The sequence below is a fragment of the Dromiciops gliroides genome, chromosome 5, assembly GCF_019393635.1.
Source record: "Dromiciops gliroides isolate mDroGli1 chromosome 5, mDroGli1.pri, whole genome shotgun sequence".
Classification (NCBI taxonomy): Eukaryota; Metazoa; Chordata; class Mammalia; order Microbiotheria; family Microbiotheriidae; genus Dromiciops; species Dromiciops gliroides.
In genome coordinates this window covers 14,050,999-14,075,888 of record NC_057865.1, presented here as the reverse complement: position 1 = coordinate 14,075,888, position 24,890 = coordinate 14,050,999, and the positions used below count along the sequence as shown (strand labels likewise).

The following is a 24,890-nucleotide window of genomic DNA, read 5'->3' as shown; positions in this document are numbered from 1 at the left end:
GAACTCAGATCCTCCTGAATCCAGGGCCAGTGCTTTATCCGTTGTGCCAACTAGCCGTCCCTTTGCCTTCTCTCTGGAGTTAGCTATCATGGTGCCCTCCACTCTGAGCAAGGGACAGACTTCTTTGATTCTTTGTTTTCTGTCCCTATGGCTTCCTGTTGGAATGTGTTGAATTATTGGAATGTGTTAGTACTTAATTAGTGCTGTTTTCATTCCTGAGCTTACATTTCCTGAAGGGCAGCTAGGTGGTTCAATGGATAGAACACTGGCCCTGAAGCTGGGAGGAATTGAGCTCAAATCTCATCTCAGACACTAGCTGTGTGACCCCAGGCAAGTCACATAACCCCAATTGCCTTAAACATCCAGGGCCATCTCCAGTTGTCCTGATCTGTATCTTGCCTCTGGACCCAGATGGCTCTGGAGGAGAGAAGTTGGTGACCTCGCACAGCCCTCCCTCCCTTAAATCCAATTCAGTGCAAGTCATGACATCACCCCAATGTCATGGTCCTCTTCAAGAATAAAGGATAGGGCAGCTAGGTGGCACAGTGGATAGAGCACTGGCCTTGGATTCAGGAGGACCTGAGTTCAAATTCAGCCTCAGACACTTAACACTTACTAGCTGTGTGACCCTGGGCAAGTCACTTAACCCCAATTGCCTCACCAAAAAAAAAAAAAAAAGAATAAAGGACAAACAACATTTCCTGAGTGTAATGAATTCAGTTTTAGTTGTGTGTTTTCAATGACACAAGCATCTACAGGCAGGCAGGGAGGGAAGGGATGCAACTGATTCCTGTGGAGGGAATGCCCATATGCATGAAGTCGCAACTCTCCATCATTGGCACTCTCCATCAATGTGCACTCCTACATTAATGGAGGACACCTTCACTCAATGAGAAGACTGGGTGTGTTTCTGGGCATTACGGGGTCTAATCTGCCAAAGGGCATTTTTGCCTAGGTTGTGAGATGCTTTGTTCCCAAAGACTCCCTCAATCTGTGCAAGCAAAATACAAGGTTGGGGTTTTGGGCTCTGATCTGTTCTGGGAGAGAATGATGAGAGCTTTTTGTTGAATAACCACTTTGATGTTCCCTTATTTTGAAATAACATAATTTTGTTGTGCCAAGAAAGCAAGAAAGAGGAAGATGCGTCTATCCCCATGGCAACACCACCCAAAGACAAGCGCCTTTCTTGCATCCGTGCCCTTGAGTTCCTTTATAAAGGAGGTTCTTATCTTTTATCGGATCCTGGATCCATATGGCAGGCAGTCTGGTGAAGCCTTTTGGACCCCTCCTCAGAATCATGTTTGTCAATGCATAAAATTAAATAGATAGGATTATATCAGAAATCACTTATACATGTTGAAATACACTTATCAAGATATTAACCCCCCCAGCAAGTTCATGAACCCCCAATTAGGAACATTTACACGCAGTTAAACTTGACATGCAGTGAAAGGACAGGAGGGTGAAAGCTCAAGGAATCCCCAAAGCAGAGTGGCTATGGGTGGGTGAGGAATCCAGTGCTCTGAGTAGAATGTCTAGGTGGAGGTGGTTCCTTGTGTTGGGAAGTGTTAAGACTGGAGCTTGGGAGGGAGATCAGGGCTGGGGACTCAGATTTCAGGGTTATAGGATCTATAGCGCAAAGTCTAATCCTTGAATTTTGTAGATCCCAGAGCTGAAACTAGGGCAGGGTGACTGGGACCTTGCCCACAGGCATTGCCATCTCGGGTGGGGGGGGCGCTGCTTGTTCTCTGTCTGGCCCATGCTCCCTAGTCCCCTGTGGTCTCCTCTGCCAGCCTGTCCTGGGCCACCATCTTTAGGGTCCCATTACAGTTGCTTTCCTCTCCAGGCTTCTTTGTTCCTTGTGCTGCCACCATCACCTCTTTCTCCTCCACCCCCAGCCTCCCAATAAATTTCTCCTGGATGACAGAGTTTCTAGTTGTAGCTCTCTCAGGTCAATTAAGCCATCATTTATTAATCACCTACTGTGTGCTAGGCCTATGCTAGTCCAGAGAATCATTGCATAATAGTGGAGGCTATGACTATGAGGGAGAGAGTTTAGAGATGAGTGAAGTTGAGAGAGCTCTTATCAGTGGTCCTTGAAGGTGTTTGGAGAGTGAGAAGGCAGAGGGGCCTGAGGAAGGTGCAGAAGGGTTGAGAGGACTTGGAGAAGCACTGACATTTCCTCTTAGAGCCCTTGTGGTCTTCAGCCACCCCCCCCCCATCTCTGGTTGGTTGTTTTAAAAAATGTTGGGGGGTGTGGAGTGGGCCCCTGGGTCAAGAGCTGATCTGTATACCCATTCAAATACATTTTATCTGTGAGGGATTTTAGGCAATGGTTCCCTTAGATGCATAATTCACTTCCTTTCTTGTTTTTTGTGGGTGATATTATGTTTGCCCACTACACTTAATCTGGCCCTGTGGCACTTAGAACACCAGTAAACATAAAAAGTAAGAGTCAAGAGCACAGCTGCCTCCAAAGACAGAGGAAGAGCTGCTGTATCAGGTGCCTCTGCTTCCTGTTTTCTCAGTTTGTGGGGAAGGGAAGGGCCCACACAGATGAAGGCGGTGACTTAGTCTCCCCTTGTCAGGAAAGCAGCAGGGCAGAGGCCCGGCTGTGCTGAAGGCCCCAGTGTAGCTGGGGGCCCTCTCTTCCTTTCCTCACTAACTGTAGACTGATGGGGGAGGCAGGAAGGGAATAAGCATTTATTTGGGCCTCTCTCATTTGGATCTCAAAGCAACCCTGGGAGGTAGGTGCCACTGTTATCCCCAATTTACAAATGGTGACACTGAGGCAGACAGAGGTTAAGCGATTTGTCCCGGGTCACACCACTAGAAAGCATCTCACGCTGGATTCAGACTAGTGTTCTTGATGGGGAAAGCAAAAGGCCAGCCTGGTCCTGGGGGATGATGCTCCAAGAGAGTGTTTCCCTGGGAGCCTGGAGGCCCAGGCTAGCCCGGGTTTGACCGCGCCCTCTGTGGCCTCAATTCTGGTCAAATCCCTCAGTGTTAACTCTCTGCAGGAGGTAAGCATTAGGAATAAGACACTGTCTTGGCTCCGGAAGCTTCAGGTTTAATTAGTGGTGGTGGCAGCTGTGGTGGTTGGCCGTAACTAGATTGTGGGGTTGAAGTAGACAGATGATCCATCAATGGATGACACAGGAATTTGCATTGCTTGACTAAGAATATTTGCTACAATGGGTTTCTTTTCTTTTTTTATTCAAAGGGGTGGGGGTGGGGGAAGAGAGAATCAATCAATAAATATTTACTAAGCCCTACTATGTGCTGGACGTTGTGCTAAACTGAGGATACAAAAAGAGATAAAAAACAAACATCTCTCTCTCTCTCTCTCTCTCTCTCTCTCTCTCTCTCTCTCTCTATATATATATATATATGTATATGTGTGTGTCTCCTGCTTACATATTATTACGATGTATTCCATATATAATAAATAACTACAACTACAACTATATAGCTATAGCTAGAACTATAAAATTAAAACTAAAACTAACTCTAATATCTCCAGTGCTATACACAGGATAAAGAGGAAATAGCTAATTGAAGAGAGGCACTTGAATTAAGAGAGGTCCAGTTTTAGCTGGCACTTCAAGGAAGCAAAGGAGGCCAGCACTTGGATTTGAGGCAGGACAACATCCCAAGTGTGGGATTGTTATGGGGAAAACGTGGGTATTTGGGACAGGGGTCAGGGTCCCTAGGAATTCCTCTTTAAAGAATGACACCCTGGGGCAGCTGGGTGGCGCAGTGGATAAAGCACCGGCCCTGGATTCAGGTGTACCTGAGTTCAAATCTGGCCTCAGATACTTGATACTTACTAGCTGTGTGACCCTGGGCAAGTCACTTAACCCCATTGCCCAGCAAAAAAGAAAAAAAAAAAGAATGACACCCTTTTGCACACAAATTCAATTAGAATAAAATGATAGTTTATTTAGGGGCTAGGGAAAGGAAACCAAGAAAGAAATCCTTAGATTTCTTCTCATGGGGAGAAGGCATGGCCCAGAGGCGTGACTCTGAGATACCAATCTCCTTGAGCAGGAGACAGGCAGGTACTTTTTTTTTTTTTGGGTGAGGCAGTTGGGGTTAAGTGACTTGCCCAGGGTCACACAGCTAGTAAGTGTTAAGTGTCTGAGGCCGGATTTGAACTCAGGTCCTCCTGAATCCAGGGCCAGTGCTCTATCCACTGAGCCACCTAACTGCCCCAGGCAGGTACTTTCATAGAGGTCCGATGGTGGTCTGACAGAGTGGTCTGACTGTGGAAAGTTCCCCTATTGGGGGAAGACCATCCCCCACTGGTGGTGGCTGGGGGAAGTTGAGTGAGGGGCAGCTCTGGATCTTTCAAGCCATTTCTCTGCTCCTCATGCCACCAAGGCAGCAGCCACACCTAATCTTATCTCCCCTAGGGGTGGGGGAGACTGGTTAGGTGTGTCTGTCCTTTGGTTTATTTTCTCAAGGAGAGGGTCTTTTGATTTACTCCACAAAACTTCTGGGGTACCCAGGGCCATTCAAGTAAGGTACCCAGACCCATAACATTATCAGCCAGAGAAAATGCTCAGAGCCAGGAGCTGAAGAGTCTTGTTTGTGCAGTGTCACTGGGTCGAAGGTGTAAGAAGACTAAGAAAGGCAGGAGGGGGTAAGTGACAAAGGGCTTTGTAAGCCAAACCAAGCATTTCCGATTTGCTCCTGGAGGGGGTAGGAATCCACTAGGGTTTAGTCAATATCTGGGGGATGTGGTCAGATCCACACTTTAGGAAACTCACTTTGGCAGCTGAATGGAGGATGGATTGGAGTGGGGAGAGACTTGAGGCAGGAGGACCCCCCACCCCCACCCTAAGCAGGTTATTGAAAATAAACAAATACATACAAACAAGCCATATACAAAATAAACAGGAAATCATTAACCAAAGGAATTAAGAGAGGGAGAAGTCTTCCAGTAAATAAAGACTTGTTAACTGAAAAAAATTATTAAGAAAAAAGTAATAGATGATAGCTATATTAAATAGACATTATCCATAAGGTATTGTAAGCAATGTGTTCCCTTGGATGCATGATTTACTTTCTTTCTTGTTATTTTTTGTGGGTGATAGTACCTTAACCCACTATAGTACACAACTATATGTAACACTAGATATGACCTGTCTTAATTTTCCCTGACTTCCAAGCTACAAATTGACTTGCAGCCCCGTGGGTTTGCTCTGATCATTCACAGAGCAGCAGATGGTGCCTTGGAAGAGGGGACACAGGTCTGGGATTGGCCAAAGGAGTTTTCCAGTAAATAAATCCTTCTACTTCTGTCTCCCAAGGTCAGGTTGTCAAGTCCCAAGACCACCGGAGTCAAACTGGGATATTTGGTTGTGTCATCGATGAAACTGCGTTCTTCACTTCAGTAAGCAGAGTTCTGTTGTGCATCTGACTTCAGTTTCCCCCAAGAGAAATGAGTTCATGATAACGACTGTGAGTATGTCATGGAGATTCCAGGAATCACAAGTGTTTCACATAGAAGATTTATTAGAAACTAAAATGACATAATTGATAAATCTGGAAAAATTCTAGCTAGGAGCCAGACTTGTGTTTTCCAGGGGCTTGATATTTAGCATTGTTTCTTTTCTCTCCCACCTCTGAAAGACCGTCTTGCTTTTTTCCCAGTTAGATTTTGCTTGGCAAACTAGAGGATTCTGTTATTGACTACAGTCCTGTCCATCAGGAGAAGATAATTTTGTAATTCTGAGATTCTCCCCTTCTAAGGCCCCTTCTTGTTCTAGCACACAACTTACTGAATAATGGCCTTGGGGGAGGTGGAATTCAAATTTAGTTGGAAATTCAAGATTTGAGAAACTGACCTTGCTAGGGGAGGTGAACCAACATTTGGAAATTCTGGGGAAAGTGAGGTAATGAGGGTGGGGTGGAGCTTGAAAGAGAGAGACCAGATATACCTTTGTGGTGTTTGGGAATGGAGGAATTCTGAATGGCTGCTGGACGTAATTCTCTGTTAGAGCCTTCAGAGATGCTTAGATGGCTTTCTGTACTTAACACTGCTTAGAAAACAAGGAAATAGATGAGACTCTCAGAGGTGAAATGTCTCCAATGGAAGATTCTACCCTGTAAGACCCATTTCTAAATGTCATGGAATTTCCCTGTAGTTGTACCAATGATTACCCTATCTACTTGGGTCAAAAGCCTTTGGAATCCCTGCGTAGGGGAATCCTAGAACCTCTCTGACCCTCCATTTCGGCTTCTACACCACCTCATAGTAATGAGTATACACCTCATGTGCCTTAAGATGCTTTAATACAAAGCACTTTACCTGAATTATCTCATTCAATTTTAGAGAACCAGTCTCAGAATCAGGAAGACCTGGGTTCAAATCCCACCTCTAAGGGTGTTGGCTGTGTGACTGAATGATTACTTCTCCCAAGGCCTGGGCCATAAGGTTATAATTGCAGATCTGTATTAGCAGATGAACTTTTCTCCTCAAGGAATGCCCTAAACTGATAAAAACACAGGTCCCACAACACCCACACCCACAAAACAACCCTGTGAGGTAGGTTCTATTCATATTTTATAGAATGAGGAAGCAGAGAAGTGAAGTGTCTTAACTTAAAGTTCCACAGCCAGAAAGAGTTTGAAGTGGGATGCCACTCCAGATCTCCCTGATGTAAGTCTCCCATACCATCCTTGACATCTCTTCTCTTAAAAAGGTAATGTAGGGGGCAGCTAGGTGGCGCAGTGGATAAAGCACTGGCCCTGGATTCAGGAGGACCTGAGTTCAAATTCGAACTCAGACACTTGACACTTAATAGCTGTATGACCTTGGGCAAGTCACTTAATCCTCATTGCCCCACAAAAAAAAGAAAAAGAAAAAAAAAGAGAGATAATGTGAGGATTAAATGGGTCAGTAAGAACAATGGGTAACTGTAAAACCATGGCTGTTCTAGAAATGATTCCTCTTGAGCTTATAAACAAATGTTCTTGTGCCCTCAAACAAAAAAGTATTGTTGAGGTCTTTTGTTTTAAATCACAATCATGTCTTGTTACATACCCTCCAACCATCTAGCATTGAGGTCTCCTTTGTAAAGAAATAAAAGGAGATAAGCAAAAACTGACCTGAAAACTATGCCTGACTGTGTATGCAACATTCTACCCCCCCCCCCAGATCCTCACTTCTCTGCTGAAAGGAGGGGGCTACATTTTGCAGTCTCTTCTCTGGGATCATCTATTGGCTTCTTGAAGAATTGTTATTTTTTGTCATTTGAGGTTGGTTTTCTCTTTTTGTGAACCTCTCTCTTCCAGCCTTTTGACTCTCAAATCACGTTTTCCTCTCCCTCCCACTTGAGAGGGAGATGCTGAAGCCAGAATCCCGGCTGTCATTGTCTCCACAGAGCGTCATTTGATGGTTTTCTAGTCTTCAATAGATCATGGCTTGACAGTTTTGCTCCATTATGCCCCTGGAAAAAAAAAAAAACAACACCCTCCGAGTTAGCTGAAAGTTTGGGATGTCCTAACTAAGAATGGCATTTCTCATTCTCACTGACAGTTACCTCTTCTATCTTTTCATCTGAAGAGCCCTCCCCACACAGCCCCTCTCTGAGTCTGTCTACCTATTCATCCAGATGAATGTGTGCGGTGAGATGATTTCTTCTGCTGAGAGCTTCCTGAGCACAAAAGCTCCAGCCAGGGCAGTTACGCTTTTGCAGGGATGGACTGAGGACTATTGTTCCCTTTCTCCTTTGCATCAGCTTCTGAATTCCTTTTCATGACAAATTAAAAGTTCCTTGGGCTGCACTGGAGTTAGTAACTCAGGATGCGGCGAGATGTTCTTGCTGGATAATTCAAGTCTCTGGGTGTCTGGGTCATCTCTGAGTTATCCTGGGCTGTTGTTTTTCCCTCCCTCTAAAGACGATTCTGATTAGAGGCATGTGCTTTGTGTGTGTGAGGGAGAGCATGAGGATGAGGGTGAGTGAATGTGTGCGGGTGTGTGTGAGTGTGTGCAAGTATGTGTGAGGGGGTGTGTGAATAAGTGTGGGTCTGAGCAAGTGCATGGGAATGTGGCATGTGAGTGCGACTTGGGGGTGAGGCTGGGGTCTCTCTTAAGTTTCCTCATGTAAAAAAGACAAGGGTTATGAGATCAGCAAACTGGCCTGCTCACAGTTCCCATCTTCTTTCTTTGGGTCTTTTCCCAAATATTTTCCAGTGCCTTGGATAGCCTTCCTCCTCATCTTCACTTCCAGGTATTCCCAGCTTCCTTTGAAGCATTGGTCAAGGGGCTGCCTGAGGCCTGAGGCCCAGCTTCCTCCTCAGCTGTTAGTCCTTGCCCACCCTTAAAGATACTTTGCACTTATTTGGGTAAAAGACTAAATCTGCCAACATTTATTTATTTATTTATTTATTTATTTATTTTATTATTATTTTTTTGCAGGGCAGTGAGGGTTAAGTGACTTGCCCACGGTCACACAGCTAGTAAGTGTCAAGGGTCTGAGGCCGTATTTGAACTCAGGTCCTTCTGAATCCAGGGCCGGTGCTTTATCCACTGTGCCACCTAGCTGCCCTCTGCTAGCATTTATTAAGGGCTTGCAAGGCTTGAGGCACTCTGATAAGCTCTGGGCATATGGAAAAAAGGCAAAACCACCTTCCCTTCCCTCAAGTAAAGTAGTTCATAGTGTAAGGATAGAGATGGAATGGAAATCCTATAACTGGGCACCTGTGAGCTATGGAGAGCAGATAGCCCCTTCTTCTTCTTCTTTTTTTTTTTTGGTGGGGCAATGGGGGTTAAGTGACTTGCCCAGGGTCACACAGTCAGTAAGTGTCAAGTGTCTGAGAACGGATTTGAACTCAGGAACTCCTGAATCCAGGGCCGGTGCTCTATCCACTGCACCACCTAGCCGCCCCCTCGGATAGCCCCTTCTAAGGAGGGGAGAAGCTCTTTGGAGGCAGGGACTGTTTTGCTTTTGAGCTTTGCAGCTCTGGTGCCTGGAACATAGTAAGTACTTAGAAAATGCTTGTTGTATTAAATGGAATGGATAAACAGCTCTTAATACTTCAACAAGGACAGTTAAAGAAATGACTTGTCTTGTTTAGGACTGGGAATGAAAGACAAAGTCATTGATCGTTGCTTGAGAAAAGTTTTATTGATGCCTTTTGTTGTTACATTATGGTTAATTTTGGGATGCCCTAGTCCCCTCTGGCTCCCTCCAAATTGAGTCCTTCCTCCTTTGTAACAAAAAAACAAAATTGGAGGACCACCTCAAATGACTGAGTATGACAGTGTCTGCAGCATAACACCCATGAGCCCCCCCTTTACCCCATTCTTTAGCTAAACAAAGAAGGTATGTTTTATCATCTGTTTTCCAGGAGTCTGATTTAGCCAATAGCTTTTAAGGCTTAGGATTAAGAAAAAAAGGAGATGTAGATAGAAATAGAAAGTTATAGACAAGACATGACTTGTGCCCTGAGAGAGTGGCCATTTCTAAGATTATATACGTGTATACACCCCCCCCCCATATTTTGTGTGTGTGATGTTTTGAGTATTGTTTATATTTTATAGGGAACTTGTTTTCTTTCTAAATATGTGATTTTTAAAGAATTGCTACTTTGCCAAGCATGATTTTTATTCTTGGGAATTTATCTATATTTTTATCATGGAAGTCAATGCAAAAAATTCAATTTCTAGACATTTGCTTTATAGCCAACTTTTCAGAAAGAGTACATTTATTCTTGAAGCAATAAAACCAATATCATTTCCCTCACTAGCCAGTGATACTTAACCTCACTTAACTATTATGTGATATCATTGAGAAAGGACTGTGTGCTTCCCATCTTTGTCAGGTGGACTGTTATTTTAGCTGGAAAATTTGCTGAAGTTCCTTTTAAGTAATGAGTCATTTGCTGAAATTCTTTTTAAGTAATGAGTCCATCTTAAATGGCCTAGAAAGATATGCTTACCTGGAGACTTGCCAATCATACCAAGTGACCTTTAAAAGAAAAATGGCAAGGTAGGAAGAAGATGTCGGAAGGAAATGGTAGTGACCTGGTGCAGAGGACTGAGAGAGAATCAAAGAAGAAAGAGAAGGAAAGGATTTGCTTGTGGGAGTAGATAAGAGGCTACTTGGGCTGGATGAAGAGAATGGATGCCGAACAGATGGGCCACTGGGTCCCTCAGGCTACTAAAGGGAGAAGAGCAGAAGATTTATAGCAAATTGGGTAGATTCTCAATGGAGATCATTCTGGAAGATGTGAAGAAGTGCCCAGGGTGAGAAGGTATGGAGGGGCCACAGACAGTACCAGTGGAAGGAATGGCAGAGTATTGGAATGAGAAGGCATTACAGGTACCTCTTCGTCCAACTGGGACCTCTTCCAACAGTCCTGATCGGTGGTCATCCAGCCCCTGAGTAAAGACCTCTAGGGGCAGGGAGCCCATCACCTCCCCAGGCATTCCATTCCACTTCAGGACAGCTCTCATCCTTACTGACTTCTTTGGAAACCTATTGTTTCTTGTTTTGCCTTCTGGGGTCAAAGAGAATAAGTCTAATGTGTCTTCTACATGACAAGCCCTGAAGTACACAATGTGGTGGAGGCTTCTCCCCTCCAATCTTCTTCATAGCAAGTGTCCCTAGTTCTTGCTACCGATCCCTCCATTGCACAATCGCCGGGATGCTCACTATCCTATTCCCTCTTTCTCCGGTTTATCGATATCTTCCCTAAAAAATGGTATCAGGGTTGAACACTGTACTTCAGAAGGGATCTGGTCAAGGTAAAGGAAGAACAATTAATTGATGGGCAGCATTGTGTACAGTAAAGAGATGGCTGAATTTGAATTCTGGCTCTACTCCTTAGAACCCTAAGCTGGGAGAGACCTAATAGGTCACCACCACACTGAGGAAATCAGGCATTCAACAAAAGACCACTCTGATCTTCATATTTTTCATCCTATCTCACTGGCTCCACACTCATTGCCTTTCTTCTTCTTTTTCTTCTTCTTTTATTTTGGTGGTGGTACTGATTGGGATTGGAATTATGAGTTGGTCTGTGTAGGGAATTCCCAGTTTTAGAAATTCTCTCCACCTATGAGGGTCAGCAGCTTGTCTGTCACTTAGTCTTGAACGCAGCTTTTTGGATTCCAGAATTGCTCTAGAGAACTGTCCCTTTTTTCAGAATCTGGTAAATGGTAGCAAAAGTTTTTGTTGTGCAAGAAAACTGGTCAAACTAATCATCACAAACTGGATCTTTTTTTTTTTTTTTACAAAAGATAGTTTTATTTAAAATGACTAAAATTACATAAAATTTCTTTTAAAATTATGAAAACTCTATAAATACAACATAAATAGTTATCTTTTAGGGATGGGGAAAGAGACTAGACCTGTGATTTCATTGGTTTGAGCATAAGGAAATTCCTTTTACCAGTGCAGGTCGCCACTATTTCTATAATTTGTTTTAAACAGTTTTGTGAGCCATTGAGAACTTAATGACTTGCCCAGGGTCACCCAGTCAGTGTGTATCAGAGGAGAGACTTGAACCCAGGCTTTCTGAAGCCAGCCCTCTAATTAGCAGATCACTGGAGGTAAAGCCTACTCATCTTTTAAAAGGGATCTCCTGGGTCTGAGCCCAGGGAACAAGAACAGCAGTTCCTCTCCTAATTAGAATAATATATAAACAAAATAGAAAATATTTTAAGTGTTTTAAAATATATAAATTAATATTACTTTATGGGGAATAAATATCACTTAAATACAAATAAATTAATTTAAAATAATTAAAAGCAGTACCTCACTGCTCATACTTTTTTGGTTCTTCATAAAGAACAACATGACCATCTGCCCACTGGACAGATTTTTTTCAATGAAGGAAGGAACGGGCATGAACTAAAACGTTCAGGCATCGAGACTCCTGTTGTTCAGAAAGCGAACGGCCCGAATGGTGCCCTCTATGAAGCGGGTGTAGTTCAACAAGATGAGATGGAGACACACGTTCTTGGACCAGGCTTTCAGGGACTGCAGTTCAGAAAGCAGGTTTTTGGAGGCCGTTGGGTTGGGGGTGGGCACTATGTCTGCCTTTTTTATCTAGAGGGAGGAAAAAAGAAAAAAAAAGATTATTTTTAGCCTTTTTCTGAAATGTTTTTGTGGAGAAGGCTCTCCATTATTTCTGGGAGGCATGGTTATGGTTGGGAAATACCAAGAACATGGCCCAGATCTAGTGATGGGAAGGCATTTTGGCCAATCCTTCCACGGTTTTGGATGCGAGCCCTGTTTCTGATACTTCTTCTTGGCAAGGAACCTGTCTGGGTTCTACATTGTGCAATAAGCATGTTTTCCTCCATTTGTTATCTCTTGTTCCAGTGACGGAAGAAAAGTTGATCTTTTAACCTTCCTTTGATTATAATGACTAGGGATATTATCATGGTTAATTACCCATGATTCAAAGTCTCATTCTAGGGCATCTTGCCATCTTAGCCCTCTGCTTGGCTCAGTAAGTGGTTGTTACTGTAGCATCTACGGTATGAGTTTAAAAAAACAGTTTGCAAAATGTCATGCTCTTTGCTCCCGAGGTGCCTTGCTCACAGTAGGTGCATACTGTGGAAGATGGAGGGTGGCTGTATGCCCTGAAATATGTTTGCCTCTTAAAGGTGCTAAAAATGGAGGGTAAATTCTAGCTCTTCCTTTAGGAAATTATCAATAGTTCAAGAAAGGGGCAGGACTTCAGGATGGCTGGCCACAGCTCTTCTTCCTCTCCCCAGGAGGCTGGTATCTACATAAAGTGTATGATCAGTTGCTTAAATATTCTGGGTCCAAATTCAGGTAGCAACCTTAACCGAGAAGCTAAGCAAGCACATTTCAAGAAGACAATAAGGAAGTAAAGTTCAGATTCAGCTCGACGCCTCCACCTGCTCAGCCTTGGTAGGTCCCCTTATTTTTGGCCCTACATGGTTCAGTTACTTTCCCATTTTTCCTAATACGGCTTCTCTGAATTCACCAAATTCAAAGACTACACTGAAGACCCAAGTGGGCCCCTCTGCAAGTGTCTGTAACCATCCCGGTCAAAACTAGCTGGTCCTTTCACCGTGGAGGCTGAGCTTGTGTTTAGTCTGTAGAGGGAGAGGCTGGAGCACTGTCATTCAACAAATGGTTATTCAGCACCTACTATGTGCAAAGCAGTCTTGGAAACTGTTGGAAATTGATCACATGGAGCCAGCGTAAATATCAACAGCTAGAGAGACAATGTCCTCCATCCATGTCTGTGGCTATACAAAGCCCATCTTCCAATTCATTTTGTCATATAACTGCACCATGACTGCATCATTCTCTGTGAAGCCTGGCAAAATTTTCAGAGTCCATTTTCTGATGTCTTCATGGGACCTTTCTGCCTTTGTAAACTTCAGGGGAGACATCCTTTATCTAATTAGAAAGTTGTCAACCCAAGGTATATTTTCATACTGTCAGGAAATCTCTTATCCTTCCTTAAATTGCTGTCTCAGGTCTACACAGATATCAACAAGATAATGTATGTGATACACTCTGCAAAATCAAGTACTATATGAATGTCTACTATTATTTTTTTGTTTGGTTGGGTTTTGTTTGGTGGGGCAATGAGGGTTAAGAGACTTGCCCAGGGTCACACAGCTAGTGAGTGTCAAGTGTCTGAGGCCAGATTTGAACTCAGGTACTCCTGAACCCAGGGCTGGTGCTTTATCCACTTCGCCACCTAGCTGCCCCCGAATGTCTACTATTATTATTATTTTCAGGGATAAAGAAAATGCCAGAGTTCTAAGAATCTCCAGTCATCCCCCTCTCTTGCAGACATGTTCTCCCGATCCATTCCAATCTCCCTGGACTTTAGTCTCAGACCTGGAAGAAGTGGTATGAGTCAGAAGGCTAAAGCAATCAGGGGCTACAAGTGGGACTTCCCATTACCAGTATGTATGTTATCTTTGAAATCTGGCTATGGTGACTATTCCTTTGGAGGATAACAGGCTAATTGTCACTTTTACATACTGTCTCCTCTATCTCTGCCATGCCTAACCGTCTGCCATCCCCTAAGAATTCCCTTAGAAGCCTGTGCTGAAAGTGAAAAGTGACTGCACAGTTTTATCTGAGACTGTGTTCATTGTTGGTTTTTTCCCCTATAAGTTTTCTTTACAGCTGGTATGTGTTTTAGACAGGCACATGAAGAGAGATTTCCCACTTCCTGGCTCTCAGGGACTTCCGAAGTTAATGTTGAGCATTATTTGTTTCCATTCTCTACAGCTGGCACAAAAAATGCGATGTCCCAACAGCTTCCACAGAAAGAAAGGGAAAGAAGCACTTTAATTGTCAGGAAGCCTCTGATGGGGCTTTTTGTTGGCTTCTCACTGCCTTGTTTTTGATAAGTATTGCTTTTTTTTTTTTAATTAATTTTTTTTTTTTTTTAGGCAATTGGGGTTAAGTGACCTGCCCAGGATCACACAGCTAGTAAGTGTTAAGTGTCTGAGATCGGATTTGAACTCAGGTCCTCCTGACTCCAGGAGTATTGCTTTTTAAAGGACTTTCAAGTTTTCTTTGGGAAGTCTATTCTTTGAGTCTGTCTATCTCCATTTCTAACTTGCGGCCATTTCTCCTTGGAATAGGCAAAGGGAAACTCACCAAGAGCTTCAGAGTGTGGGCTAGCTGAGCTGTACTCAGTTTTAGGATTTGAAACCTCTTATCCTTCATCTCATTTTCCATGTACTGAAGATATGTGTCAAACTCCTGAAGACCACTGACAATCTTTATCAAGCATGCCTCCTTATGTGAGATAAAAACAGAAAAAGTATAGTCACCAATAGGAAAAATATATAAAATACATAAAATTATATAAAAAACAATTAAAATTGGTATTATAAAGCAGATCTTCTATTGACCTTTCCCCCTTTTTCCTTACCCCTCTAACAAAATTAAAGTGCTTCTCCTGCAACATCATCTCATTTCTCTTCCCAGTGGCCCTATGGAGTTGGAAAAGTCCAGCTGCCTTCTTTCCCATCTGTTCAAACTGAGACACCACTTCAGTGATTTCTCTAAAAGCCAAACAGGTGTTGGGATCTGGGAACAGGCTTCATTCCCAATGTGCTCCCTCTCCCCTTCTCTGTCTTAAATTATAGATCTTCCCTAGGTCAGTGGGTCTTTGACTTGGACTCATTTCATGGAATAATCAAGATTCAGGACAGATTATCTCACTGTTGGGATGTGAGAAGTGCCGATCAGAATGATTTCATGAAGAAGGGAAGTTTGAGAGCATGCCAGCGGCCAGCTAGGGAGGAAAAGGTCGATGGACCGTGTAATGGAAGAGAATCTGTCTAATAATTCTTAGAGGCTTCCATTCTTTGAGATTTGGAGATATAAAAATACATCAACATCCACAGAAATGCCTAGGTTTGTTTAAAGATGTGAAAATAGGATCATCTTTTTAGTTAGCTGCCTTGTGAAATGCATATTAGATAGATATATGGATGGCCATAGAGATGGATAGAAAAGAGGGTGTATATGCATATATGTATATATACCCCCAACCATCATCTGTCTAGTTACCTACTTATCTATCCTCTCTTTTCTCCTGTATGGCATAACTTCCTCATTCAGGTATGGGTGGACCTCAAGATAGGGGTGCACTTATTTACAGTTCTATGTATCCCCTAGCCACTTATGTTCTATTTGTAGCTGTAGCCCAGGCATTGCCTGAGGACAAGGGCAGTCCTTAGCCACTTTGCCAGGAGCTAAGGGACCAGGAGTTAAGATTTCCTTGGACTGACTCATAGTAAGAGGCTGTGGGGAAAACCCACTCACTTGGGAGGCAGGAGACCTGAACCCAGTCCTGCCCTTCGTTAGCCTTGTGCTATTGAATGAGTTGCTTCCCTATTCCCTGCTGTAGTTTCCTCATTGGAGAAATGAGAATTTTGACCTGGAGGATCTCCATGTTCCTTTCTAGCTCAACTATTCTATGCCTCAGGGGCTCAGTACCTCATTGAATCCAGAAGGGAAGCATCCATCTCGTTCTGTAATGTTGGGAAGGTTCAGGTTGTTTTCAGCTAGTGCCTCATTGCTATTATCACACAAGTTCTGGGTCTGGCACATCTGGGAAGAGAAGCAAAGCAGTCATGATCATACAGATGTTTCTAAAACAAGAGACAAATGGGCCATGCAATCACTGAATCCTAAAATTTCAGTGTTGGCAGGGAGCCTGAGTGGGCATTGGGTACAACTCATGCCCCAAATGGAAACTACTTTCTAATCTCCCCAGCAAGCAAGAATCCAGCTTTTACTCCCGATGGTGGGGGACTTGGACCTACACAGCTGGCATAGTTCAGTTTTGGATAGATAGAAGCATGAGCAAGTTCTTCCCAATATCAAGCCAATATGTGCCTCTTTGCATCTTCCACTATTGCTGCCCTATGGTGCCAAACAGAACAAGCTAAGTCCTTGCCACATTATACCCTTTTAGATCCTCAAAGACAGCCCTCAGGTCCCCCTTAATTCTCCTCTTCCCCAGGTTAATGCTCTCCACTCTGTGTTTTGCACCAGGAGGGTCAAACTTTCCTCTAAAAATGGATTACTAGCTCTTTATGGTCGAGGCAGAGGTGGGAAGAACAGTGTCAAACAGATGACATTACAATTTTGATGTTCTTTTAACCTGTCTGTGATTTTCTCTCAAAGGCAGCTTGTGCTCACCTGGGGAAAGGGTTTTATGTCTTAGCATTTTAAATATATTTTTCTTCCTTTGGGGAAGATTTCACTATTGAGGGTTCACAATCAAACAATTTTACACCATGGCCACCAGCCTCCAAGAAACTCAGTGTTCTTTGGAAGGGATGATCTTCTGATCCTTCCAGAAAGCGTCAACAAGGTAGAGATTCCTTATTTTCAAACACAGAAAAACGAGGCCCAGACACAGAAGATGGAGGTTATCTCAGATCAGGAATGGAGTTGGGGATGGAAGCCAAGCCCCCTGAATTCCATCCAATCTACAAGAGCCGGTCCTCTCCCGAATGGAAAGTAACCTAGTAAGACCCAGCTAGCAGAAGAGGAAGTACAGAGGGGGTTCTGTCTCTGACTGCTCCGGGTGCAAAGTTAGTTAGAAGCAAGGTCCTTCAAGCTAAATGGGACCCAGGGCGCCATTCCAACTCAGGGCTCAGGAGGAGGAATACTGAAGGTCCAGGTGCCGCCCTCCTCAATCCAGTCAACCTCATACCCACCTGCTCTTTCAGGTCATAAGCTGTCCACCGAAGCTGCCTTGCAAAGTTCACATTTGTGTCAAGGTCAGGATTGCTGGATGGTGATTTACTTGGGACATCAACCCCTGGAAATCCGTCCCCCAAGGACTCTGGGATAGGGAGAGCAGCCGTGGCCATGAGGAGCGTCAGGGTGAGGGCAAGTGGCCTAAGAGATCCTGTGACTGGGGGAGAGGGGAGAGAGAGGAGTGAGATCAGCACGCAGCTGCTCCGGCTAACTTCCTCCTGCTGGCTGGTTTCCACTAGGCCCAGAGCCAGACACACACACACACACACACACACACACACACATGGCTTCTGGGACAAGGCCAGAGACCAGCATTCCCCTTACTTACTTTGGAGCAGAGGATTCATGTCTCAGGGTGTTGAAGGCAGGTTGGGGTTTCTGGTGGTCTGGAGGGCAGAATGAACCATCCGACATCCCTGATCTGTATTTATTAGGGTTGAGACTCAAATATGGGCTCTCTTGGGAAAATCCAACATTTTGACAAATCTTTGGTGGGGGGGGAGGGGAGGAGCTGGGGTTGGGTGTGAATTTAGAGGAAACCTTATTAAGGTTGTGCAAGAGTTGAGCTGTGACGTCCTTTAGCATCACCAGAGTTAGCCCGGACAAAAAACCTCTTGGGTCATCGACTTTAGCCCCTAGAGGCCCCTGAGGGATCATTCTTACTATACTTTCTTTTTTTCAGTGACTCAGCAGTTAGGCCTCTCTTGGGAAAGAGGAGCTGAAGGAAGTCGGAGAGAAGGCCTGAGATTGTGTTTCAGTGCCAAGGTGACAGGCTGAAAGTTTGCCCACCCTACTCAAAGGAAACCCAATAGACCAAAACCCATATTTTTGTTGCTGTTCAGTCATGTCTAACTCTTTGTGACCCCATTTGGGGTTTTCTTAGCAAAGACACTGGACTGGTGTGCCATTTCCTTCCCCAGCTTATTTTACAGATGAGGAACTGAGGCAAACAGGGTGAAGTGACTTGCCCAGGGTCGCAGTCTGTAAGTGTCTGAGGCTGGATTTGAAGTAAGAAAGATGAGTCTTCCTGACTCCAGGCCCAGAGCTCTATCCATCGTGCCACCTAGCTGTGCCCATATCTACAAAGCATAACATGTTGGGGGTGGGGATAGGCATTTCCTTGATCAAAGGATTTGTTATTCTATAAAACAGTGCACTAAACCATGCATCTAAATACTGAATTCTGCCAGGTCCTTTAAGAAAATATTTGATTCACCAAAATTGTCTTTATTTAAAAGTTAGAAAATTTTAAACACTTTTTTTTGTGTGAGGCAATTGGGGTTAAGTGACTTGCCCAGGGTCACACAGCTAGTAAGTGTTAAGTGTCTGAGGTCGGATTTGAATTCAGGTCCTCCTGACTCCAGGGCCTGTGCTCTATCCACTGTGCCATCTAGCTGCCCCAAACAATTTTTAAAAGTTAAAATTGGATTTGATTTGGCTCAACAGATCCTTCCCAACAAATATTCAAACCAGCTCCTTCATGAAGGATGTTTCCCCAGAGACTTATGTCCAGTTGCCCAATAGTGAGATTGGAGTTAGTCCATGTGGTTGTGATCTCTTTGAGGACAGAAACTGTCTTTTGCTTCTTTTTGTGTATCCTCAATGCTTAGCACAATGCCTGGCACAGAGTAGGCATTTAACAGATATTTATTGACCATTGACACGTCTCTTTCCATTCATAGTTCAAACCATGTCAAGAGAAAGAAAGGCCATATGCTTTAACCTTAATCATCTGCTTCCAATATCGACCTGAGTTCTGTTTGTGTCATTGTTATTTAATTTATTGGCATCACTGTTTTGTCCATGGGTCTTTGGGCTCTGCTTTCTTAGTCTGTATCACTCTAAGTTTCCCCATATATATATATATATATATATATATATATATATATATATATATATATATATATATATATATATATATATATATATATATACACACACACACACACACACACACACACACACACACATATATATATATATATATATATATATATATAATTTTTAGGAATGCCTTTGCTGCCTAGAATTATACCCACCCACATTTCCAATGATGGATCAAACAAATCAGAAGTATTCCTGTTAGAACAACTCAATTTTTACTTTCAATAATTTTAAAACATGGTCATATAATGATAAAGCATTGGATGCCCTGCAAACAAGTACTATCTGAAAATAGATAGCAAGGAATGTTTTCTTACTTCAACATAAGACCAAGTAGGACTTAAGTTAGTTAGAGAAGAATTTAACACTTAATTATTCAATAACTTAGATATCTTCCTGCCTCAGAGGTTCTTAACCTGCATTCTGTGAACTTGTTTCTTTGATAATGATATTTCTATATAATCGGTTTCTTTTCTGGTCTTATTTTCTTTTATTTGATTGTTTTGTTTGATACACTGAAACACTGGATTCTGAGGAGGGGTCCCTAGGCTTCATGATTGTTCCAAAGGGTTCATCATCTCCAAAGGGTCAAGAAGCTTTTCATTCCCTCCCCACTTCTTCTTTCAGATCAACCTTCTCTGTCTTTGACCGTGAGGAATTCTGCAAGGTCAGGTTAGCTTGACTCACTTTGTGCCATGCCATGTCTCCTCACCATTTGGCACAGGGGAAGGTCTCCAATGTTGGAGGTTTTGGGGCTGGGGGTGGCATTGCTTGGTATGGATGGTCATGGGAGAACATTGTACCAGCAGAGACAGCTAGGGTGCTAAAGCCTCAGGAGTGGGCAGGGGTGGATGGGGTCAGTGTCTGCCAACTCCCCACCCTTGGCAGCAGTAACAGAACCACCAGGATGGCAATTGGCAGTCAGAAGCCTGAAGCAGTAATGAGAAAGGTGAGGAAGAAGATATGTTGTCCTCCCTCCTCCCTGTCCCCCCAACAGTGTCTCCCTCTCTCAGCTGGTTTCCATGAGCTGAGCCCTTGAGCCCATATATCGTCACTGCTCCTTCTCTGACCAGGGTCACTCTGGCCTTCAGATGCTGAGGGTCTGGCCTGCCAAAGAGATGATGGGCTTCAGGTTTTGAAGAAAATATCTTTTTAGCTAGTCACAGTAGCAGGTCTCAAAGTAAGACTAAACAGAAATAGAGAAGGTGTTTCTGTCCTCCTGAGACGGCGGCACCAGGAACCACAGAACGTGTCTTTTATTTCCAAAGCTGAAGACACACTTGTCTTGGTCACGGTTTAGATCAGGCCAGCTCTGCCCCTGCTGCTCTAAGGACCCTGCCTCCCCCACCTCATCTCCTCCAGCCCCCGGGACACAGCAATGGTTGCTGCATAGAATTGAATGCTGGCTTTCCCTTAGCACCTTCAGCTCTTGGGGAGAAAGATACTTAAAAGTTCTACAAGTTAAGCCAAGGTAACTGGCATTCTCTCTGCCCACTGGTGCCATATTCTGCCAGGGTACCCATGTGAAATGAAAGGGGAAGTAAGTAATGACTTGTAGCCCACTTCAGAATGTCTGTTTTAACTGTCCCTGCAATGAGCATGTCTCCTCTCCTCTCCTCTCCTCTCCTCTCCTCTCCTCTCCTCTCCTCTCCTCTCCTCTCCTCTCCTCTCCTCTCCTCTCCTCTCCTCTCCTCTCCTCTCCTCTCCTCTCCTCTCCTCTCCTCTCCTCTCCTCTCCTCTCCTCTCCTCTCCTCTCCTCTCCTCTCCTCTCCTCTCCTCTCCTCTCCTCTCCTCTCCTCTCCTCTCCTCTCCTCTCCTCTCCTCTCCTCTCCTCTCCTCTCCTCTCCTCTCCTCTCCTCTCCTCTCCTCTCCTCTCCTCTCCTCTCCCCTCCTCTCCTCTCCCCTCCCCTCCTCTCCCCTCCCCTCCCCTCCTCTCCCCTCCCCTCCCCTCCCCTCCCCTCCCCTCCCCTCCCCTCCCCTCCTCTCCCCTCCCCTCCTCTCCCCTCCCCTCCCCTCCCCTCCTCTCCTCTCCTCTCCCCTCCTCTCCCCTCATCTCCTCTCCCCTCCCCTCCTCTCCCCTCCCCTCCCCTCCCCTCCCCTCCTCTCCCCTCCCCTCCCCTCCCCTCCCCTCCCCTCCTTTCCCTTCCCTTTCCCTTTCCTTTCCCTTCCCTTTCCCTTTCCTTTTCTTTTGGCTTGACCGACTTTAATAATTGTTGTTGATCAGAGGGTTACCTAAAAATGATGGCAACCCATGGATTAAAATGGCTACAGTTTCTGCTCAGATTGACCATCTTTTGACCAAAGATCATGTTTCAAAGTGAAAGGAGGAAAGATGGGACCCAGGGAAACTTCTGGGTTTACCAGTCTTCACCAGGGCCTTGCTCTTAGAGAGCTCTGCCTTGTTGGTTGGGGGTAGAGATGAGCTGCTAACAAAGTCTCCATCTTTGTCCCTTAGGTGTTGGAGCCCACTAGGAATGACCAGCTCTTGCTCTCTTTTCTGCTGCTGCAGCAGGGTGCCATGAAAAAGGAGTCAATGGACATGGGTTCAAATTCTGGGTCTGCGTCATCTTCAGCAAGTCTCTTCCCTTTTCTGGGCCTCAATGTCTCTTGTAAAAATGAAGGTGGTCTCTCACACCCTATCCAGCTCCAGGTCCTATCATGCCCAATCCCTCCTCCTCTTCTTTATTGGCCCCATCTGGTGCATCCTGCTTAAGTGACTTGTCCCAAATCCCACTGAAGATCAGTGGAAGGTTTCCTGACTCCCAATGGGTCCATGGTTATATCTACCAGGCTACACTGCCTCCTCTTCTTGGGGGTGCCTGGAAAATATACTAAGTGAAGGAAGGAGAGGAGAATTCAAGGCTCTCCAGGATGTTCTCATCTACTTTGGAGCTGTTGCATGCCCAGGAAGTCCTGGCCACCTCCTTCTTCCCAGTTAGCTCAGCTGGGAGGGAAGTAGATTCCCTTGGGGACAGAGGAATAGATTCTTCCCAGGGTGACTCTATGTACTTCCGGGGCTGAGCTGCTGAAGCCCCCAGGGCCATGGCCCTCTTACATCAGCCTTTCCATGGACTGGAGGTGGGGGGCTCCAGGGGACTTCACTGACTAAGAAAGGACTCCTGTCTGTATCCCCCTCCTCAAAGGAGGTAAAGTCTGGTTGGCTTTCCTCCTCTTTTGTTTCTGTTTTACAAATGAGAAGCTTCAGAAGCAAGACGTTCCCTTATTCTTAAAATATATTCACTTGAACCACGTTTAGCTTCTGAAGTTGTCTTCCTCTTCAGATCAGCAGCTTGAGACAGAGACTCAAAATGCAAAGTGTTGGTGGGTTCTCTTCATTTCCTTCCTCCATCCCTTCCTCTTCCCCCTCCCCCCTCAATCAAAGTGCTAAGAAAACCACTGGAAAGTGTCATCCACCATGGAAAGCTGAGCTGAATGTTTGGGTTGTATATTTCTCTCAGTGTAGTCGAAGGAATAAGGTCTTAAAGTGAGAAGATTGGTCTGGAACTCCATTAGTTGTGTGACCCCCCCAGCACTCTTCCCTGAAACCCTCCTGCTTTCCCCTCAGTTTCCCTTGGATTATACTTATCTATATTCAGAAGAATGGATGTCCCTTGAAGTCAGAGACTGCCTAGCACATTGGCTTGCAAATAGCAGGCGATTAATAAATGTTTACTGCAAAACCAACCTTGATTTGGAGTTTTCGTGCGCACAATGTGGGAGCTTTTTCACGTATTTTCCTTGGGGATGTGGATTTTCCATTTCTGTGCCTTGGGAAGAGGAGCCTGGCTGTTCTGTGTCTACTATCCAAGAAACCTTCCTATGGGGTTGTACAGCCCTGCAATGGATCTCATGCCTTTTGTCCAAAGGTTCTGTTAGTTGGGGTTATTGCCATGTTGGCCACAGCAACTCACATATGTGGACTGTCCATGAGGTTGTAGAGGGAGGGTGCAAAGGGATGAAGTCAATAATCCATGAAATACTGAAAATGTTATTTCATTATGTGTAAGATTGAGCAGAGTGCACATTAATAGATAATGGTTAGTCCTGGAAACAGGCAGATGTGCCAGCTCCTGGATGCCTGCTCCAGTAGCTTTCTGATCAGCCTCCCTCGATCCTCCAAGCCATCCTCAGCACAGCTGACAAACTGATGTCTAAAGTTCATGGTCAGCCATATTGACACTGTTCTAGGAGAAGCTCCTGCGCTTCTCTCTTGTCTTTGACAAAGGTGCAAACTGCTTTTTTCCCATTCAAAGCCAGCATGATCAGCTCCAGGCTATTTCCCCAGGCTCACTGCCCCTTTTCACACCATCTAGCTGCCGGACAGACAGACCAACGTTTGTTTCTACTACACAGTATTTCATCTCTGCATCTGTCATCCAAATGCCTTCCCTCTTCATGTCAGCCTCTTAATCCCTGTCATCCTTTGAAGAAGTGCTGAAGTGCTACCTCTTAAACAAGGCCTCTCCCCAGCTCTCTAGGAGCTAGTGACCCCCATTTCCCAAATCACGCTGGGTTTGCTTTGTCTTTACTTATCTGGGTACATATTGTTTCCCTGGTAATATATAAGCTTCCTAAGGGCAGGGACTATTAATTGTTCTCCTTGTATTCCCAGCGCCTAGCACATTGCTTGTCATATAAAGATAGGGAGTGGGCATTGCACCTGTGATTTTACTGGCATGGGAAACTGTATAGTTCAGTCATCTCAGTTGTTTCTGATTGTTCATGACCCCATTTGGAGTTTTCTTGGCAAATATATTGGAGTGGTTTGTGATTTCCTTCTCCAGCTCATTTTACAGATGAAGAAACTGAGGCAAACAGGTTTAAGTGACTTGTCTGGGGTCACACAGCTAGGAATTATCTGAGGACAGATTTGAACTCAGGAACATGAGTCATCCTGACTATAGGTCTCTTTCTCCCTACGGCCCCTGTCCAGTCAGGTGGTGCTTCCTACAGGCAAGAAACCTGGAAGGTAAAGTTTCCACATGCTGACCCTTCATCTCCTACTGCATAGCTCATCATCCCTGCCCATAGGGGTGTCTGGTGTAATTGCATGACAGAGTCCTTTCTCTCCTTCCTGAGGTTGAAAGTGTAAGAGATGAGATCACTCTCTTGCAACATCCTCTCCAAATTCTGATCTGGTCATTCCTTTCCTCTCCTACTGATGGTGACTTGGTTCCTTATGCAATCAATATTTACCTCCCCAGTAATGGATGAAACTAAACTTTTGTGATTTGTGTGTGTATGTGTATCTTTGTTCCATTTTGTAATTTACTTTCCCTCCAGTGGTGGTTCAGAATGAAAAACAAACATCCCTTTGCAAGAATAACAGAGGAATTTCAGGTAGAAGTTAAGATAGGGTGAGCTACCTCCTTGTAAGGGTTCTGAGACATTGGAAGGGTCAGAAGATGCAATCTTCTTCCCCAGAGGTCTTAGAAGAGATAGTGACCTCCTTCTGGTGGTATTCTTTTGAACATACTACATGTCATCATGAGTAGCCTGTCTACCTCCTATTCTTATAAGCTCCTTGAGGGTAGGGTCTTGTGTTGATTGACATAAATGCTTGTTGCAATGCATGATATGGTTTATTTCCTTATGGATGATAACATCAGTAGTTATAAAGCTCTTGGAAGACATCTAGTTTAATTTCTTCATCAACAGATGATAGGTAGCATGGCGTAGGAGATAGAGTGCCAAGTCTGGAGTCAGGAAGACCTGAGTTCAAATCCAGCCTCAGCTATTTGCTAGCTATGTGACACTGGG

At 44.5% G+C, this 24,890-nt stretch overlaps 1 protein-coding gene across 1 annotated transcript; it reads right to left on the bottom strand.

The window, feature by feature from the left end:
- Window positions 1-11,355: 11,355 nt before the first annotated feature.
- On the bottom strand, window positions 11,356-23,292 carry IL6 (interleukin 6). Its single transcript, XM_043967475.1, has 6 exons — window positions 23,209-23,292; window positions 21,492-21,633; window positions 17,204-17,403; window positions 15,972-16,085; window positions 14,622-14,762; window positions 11,356-12,065 (listed from the first exon to the last, which is right to left on the bottom strand). Exons 1-6 carry the CDS (start codon window positions 23,290-23,292, stop codon window positions 11,877-11,879), a joined length of 870 nt encoding a protein of 289 aa, XP_043823410.1. The 3' UTR covers window positions 11,356-11,876.
- Between the last annotated feature and the right edge of the window lie 1,598 nt (window positions 23,293-24,890).

Excerpts from the sequence above, each read along its gene's own strand:
- IL6 (XM_043967475.1), bottom strand. The coding sequence starts at position 23,292 with ATGAACTTTAGACATCAGTTTGTCAGCTGTGCTGAGGATGGCTTGGAG. Across the intron at positions 17,404-21,491 it reads CAAGGCCCTGGTGAAGACTG|TCACAGGATCTCTTAGGCCA; the intron begins GTAAACCCAGAA and ends CCTCTCCCCCAG. Across the intron at positions 16,086-17,203 it reads CTTATGACCTGAAAGAGCAG|ATGTGCCAGACCCAGAACTT; the intron begins GTGGGTATGAGG and ends TTCTCTTCCCAG.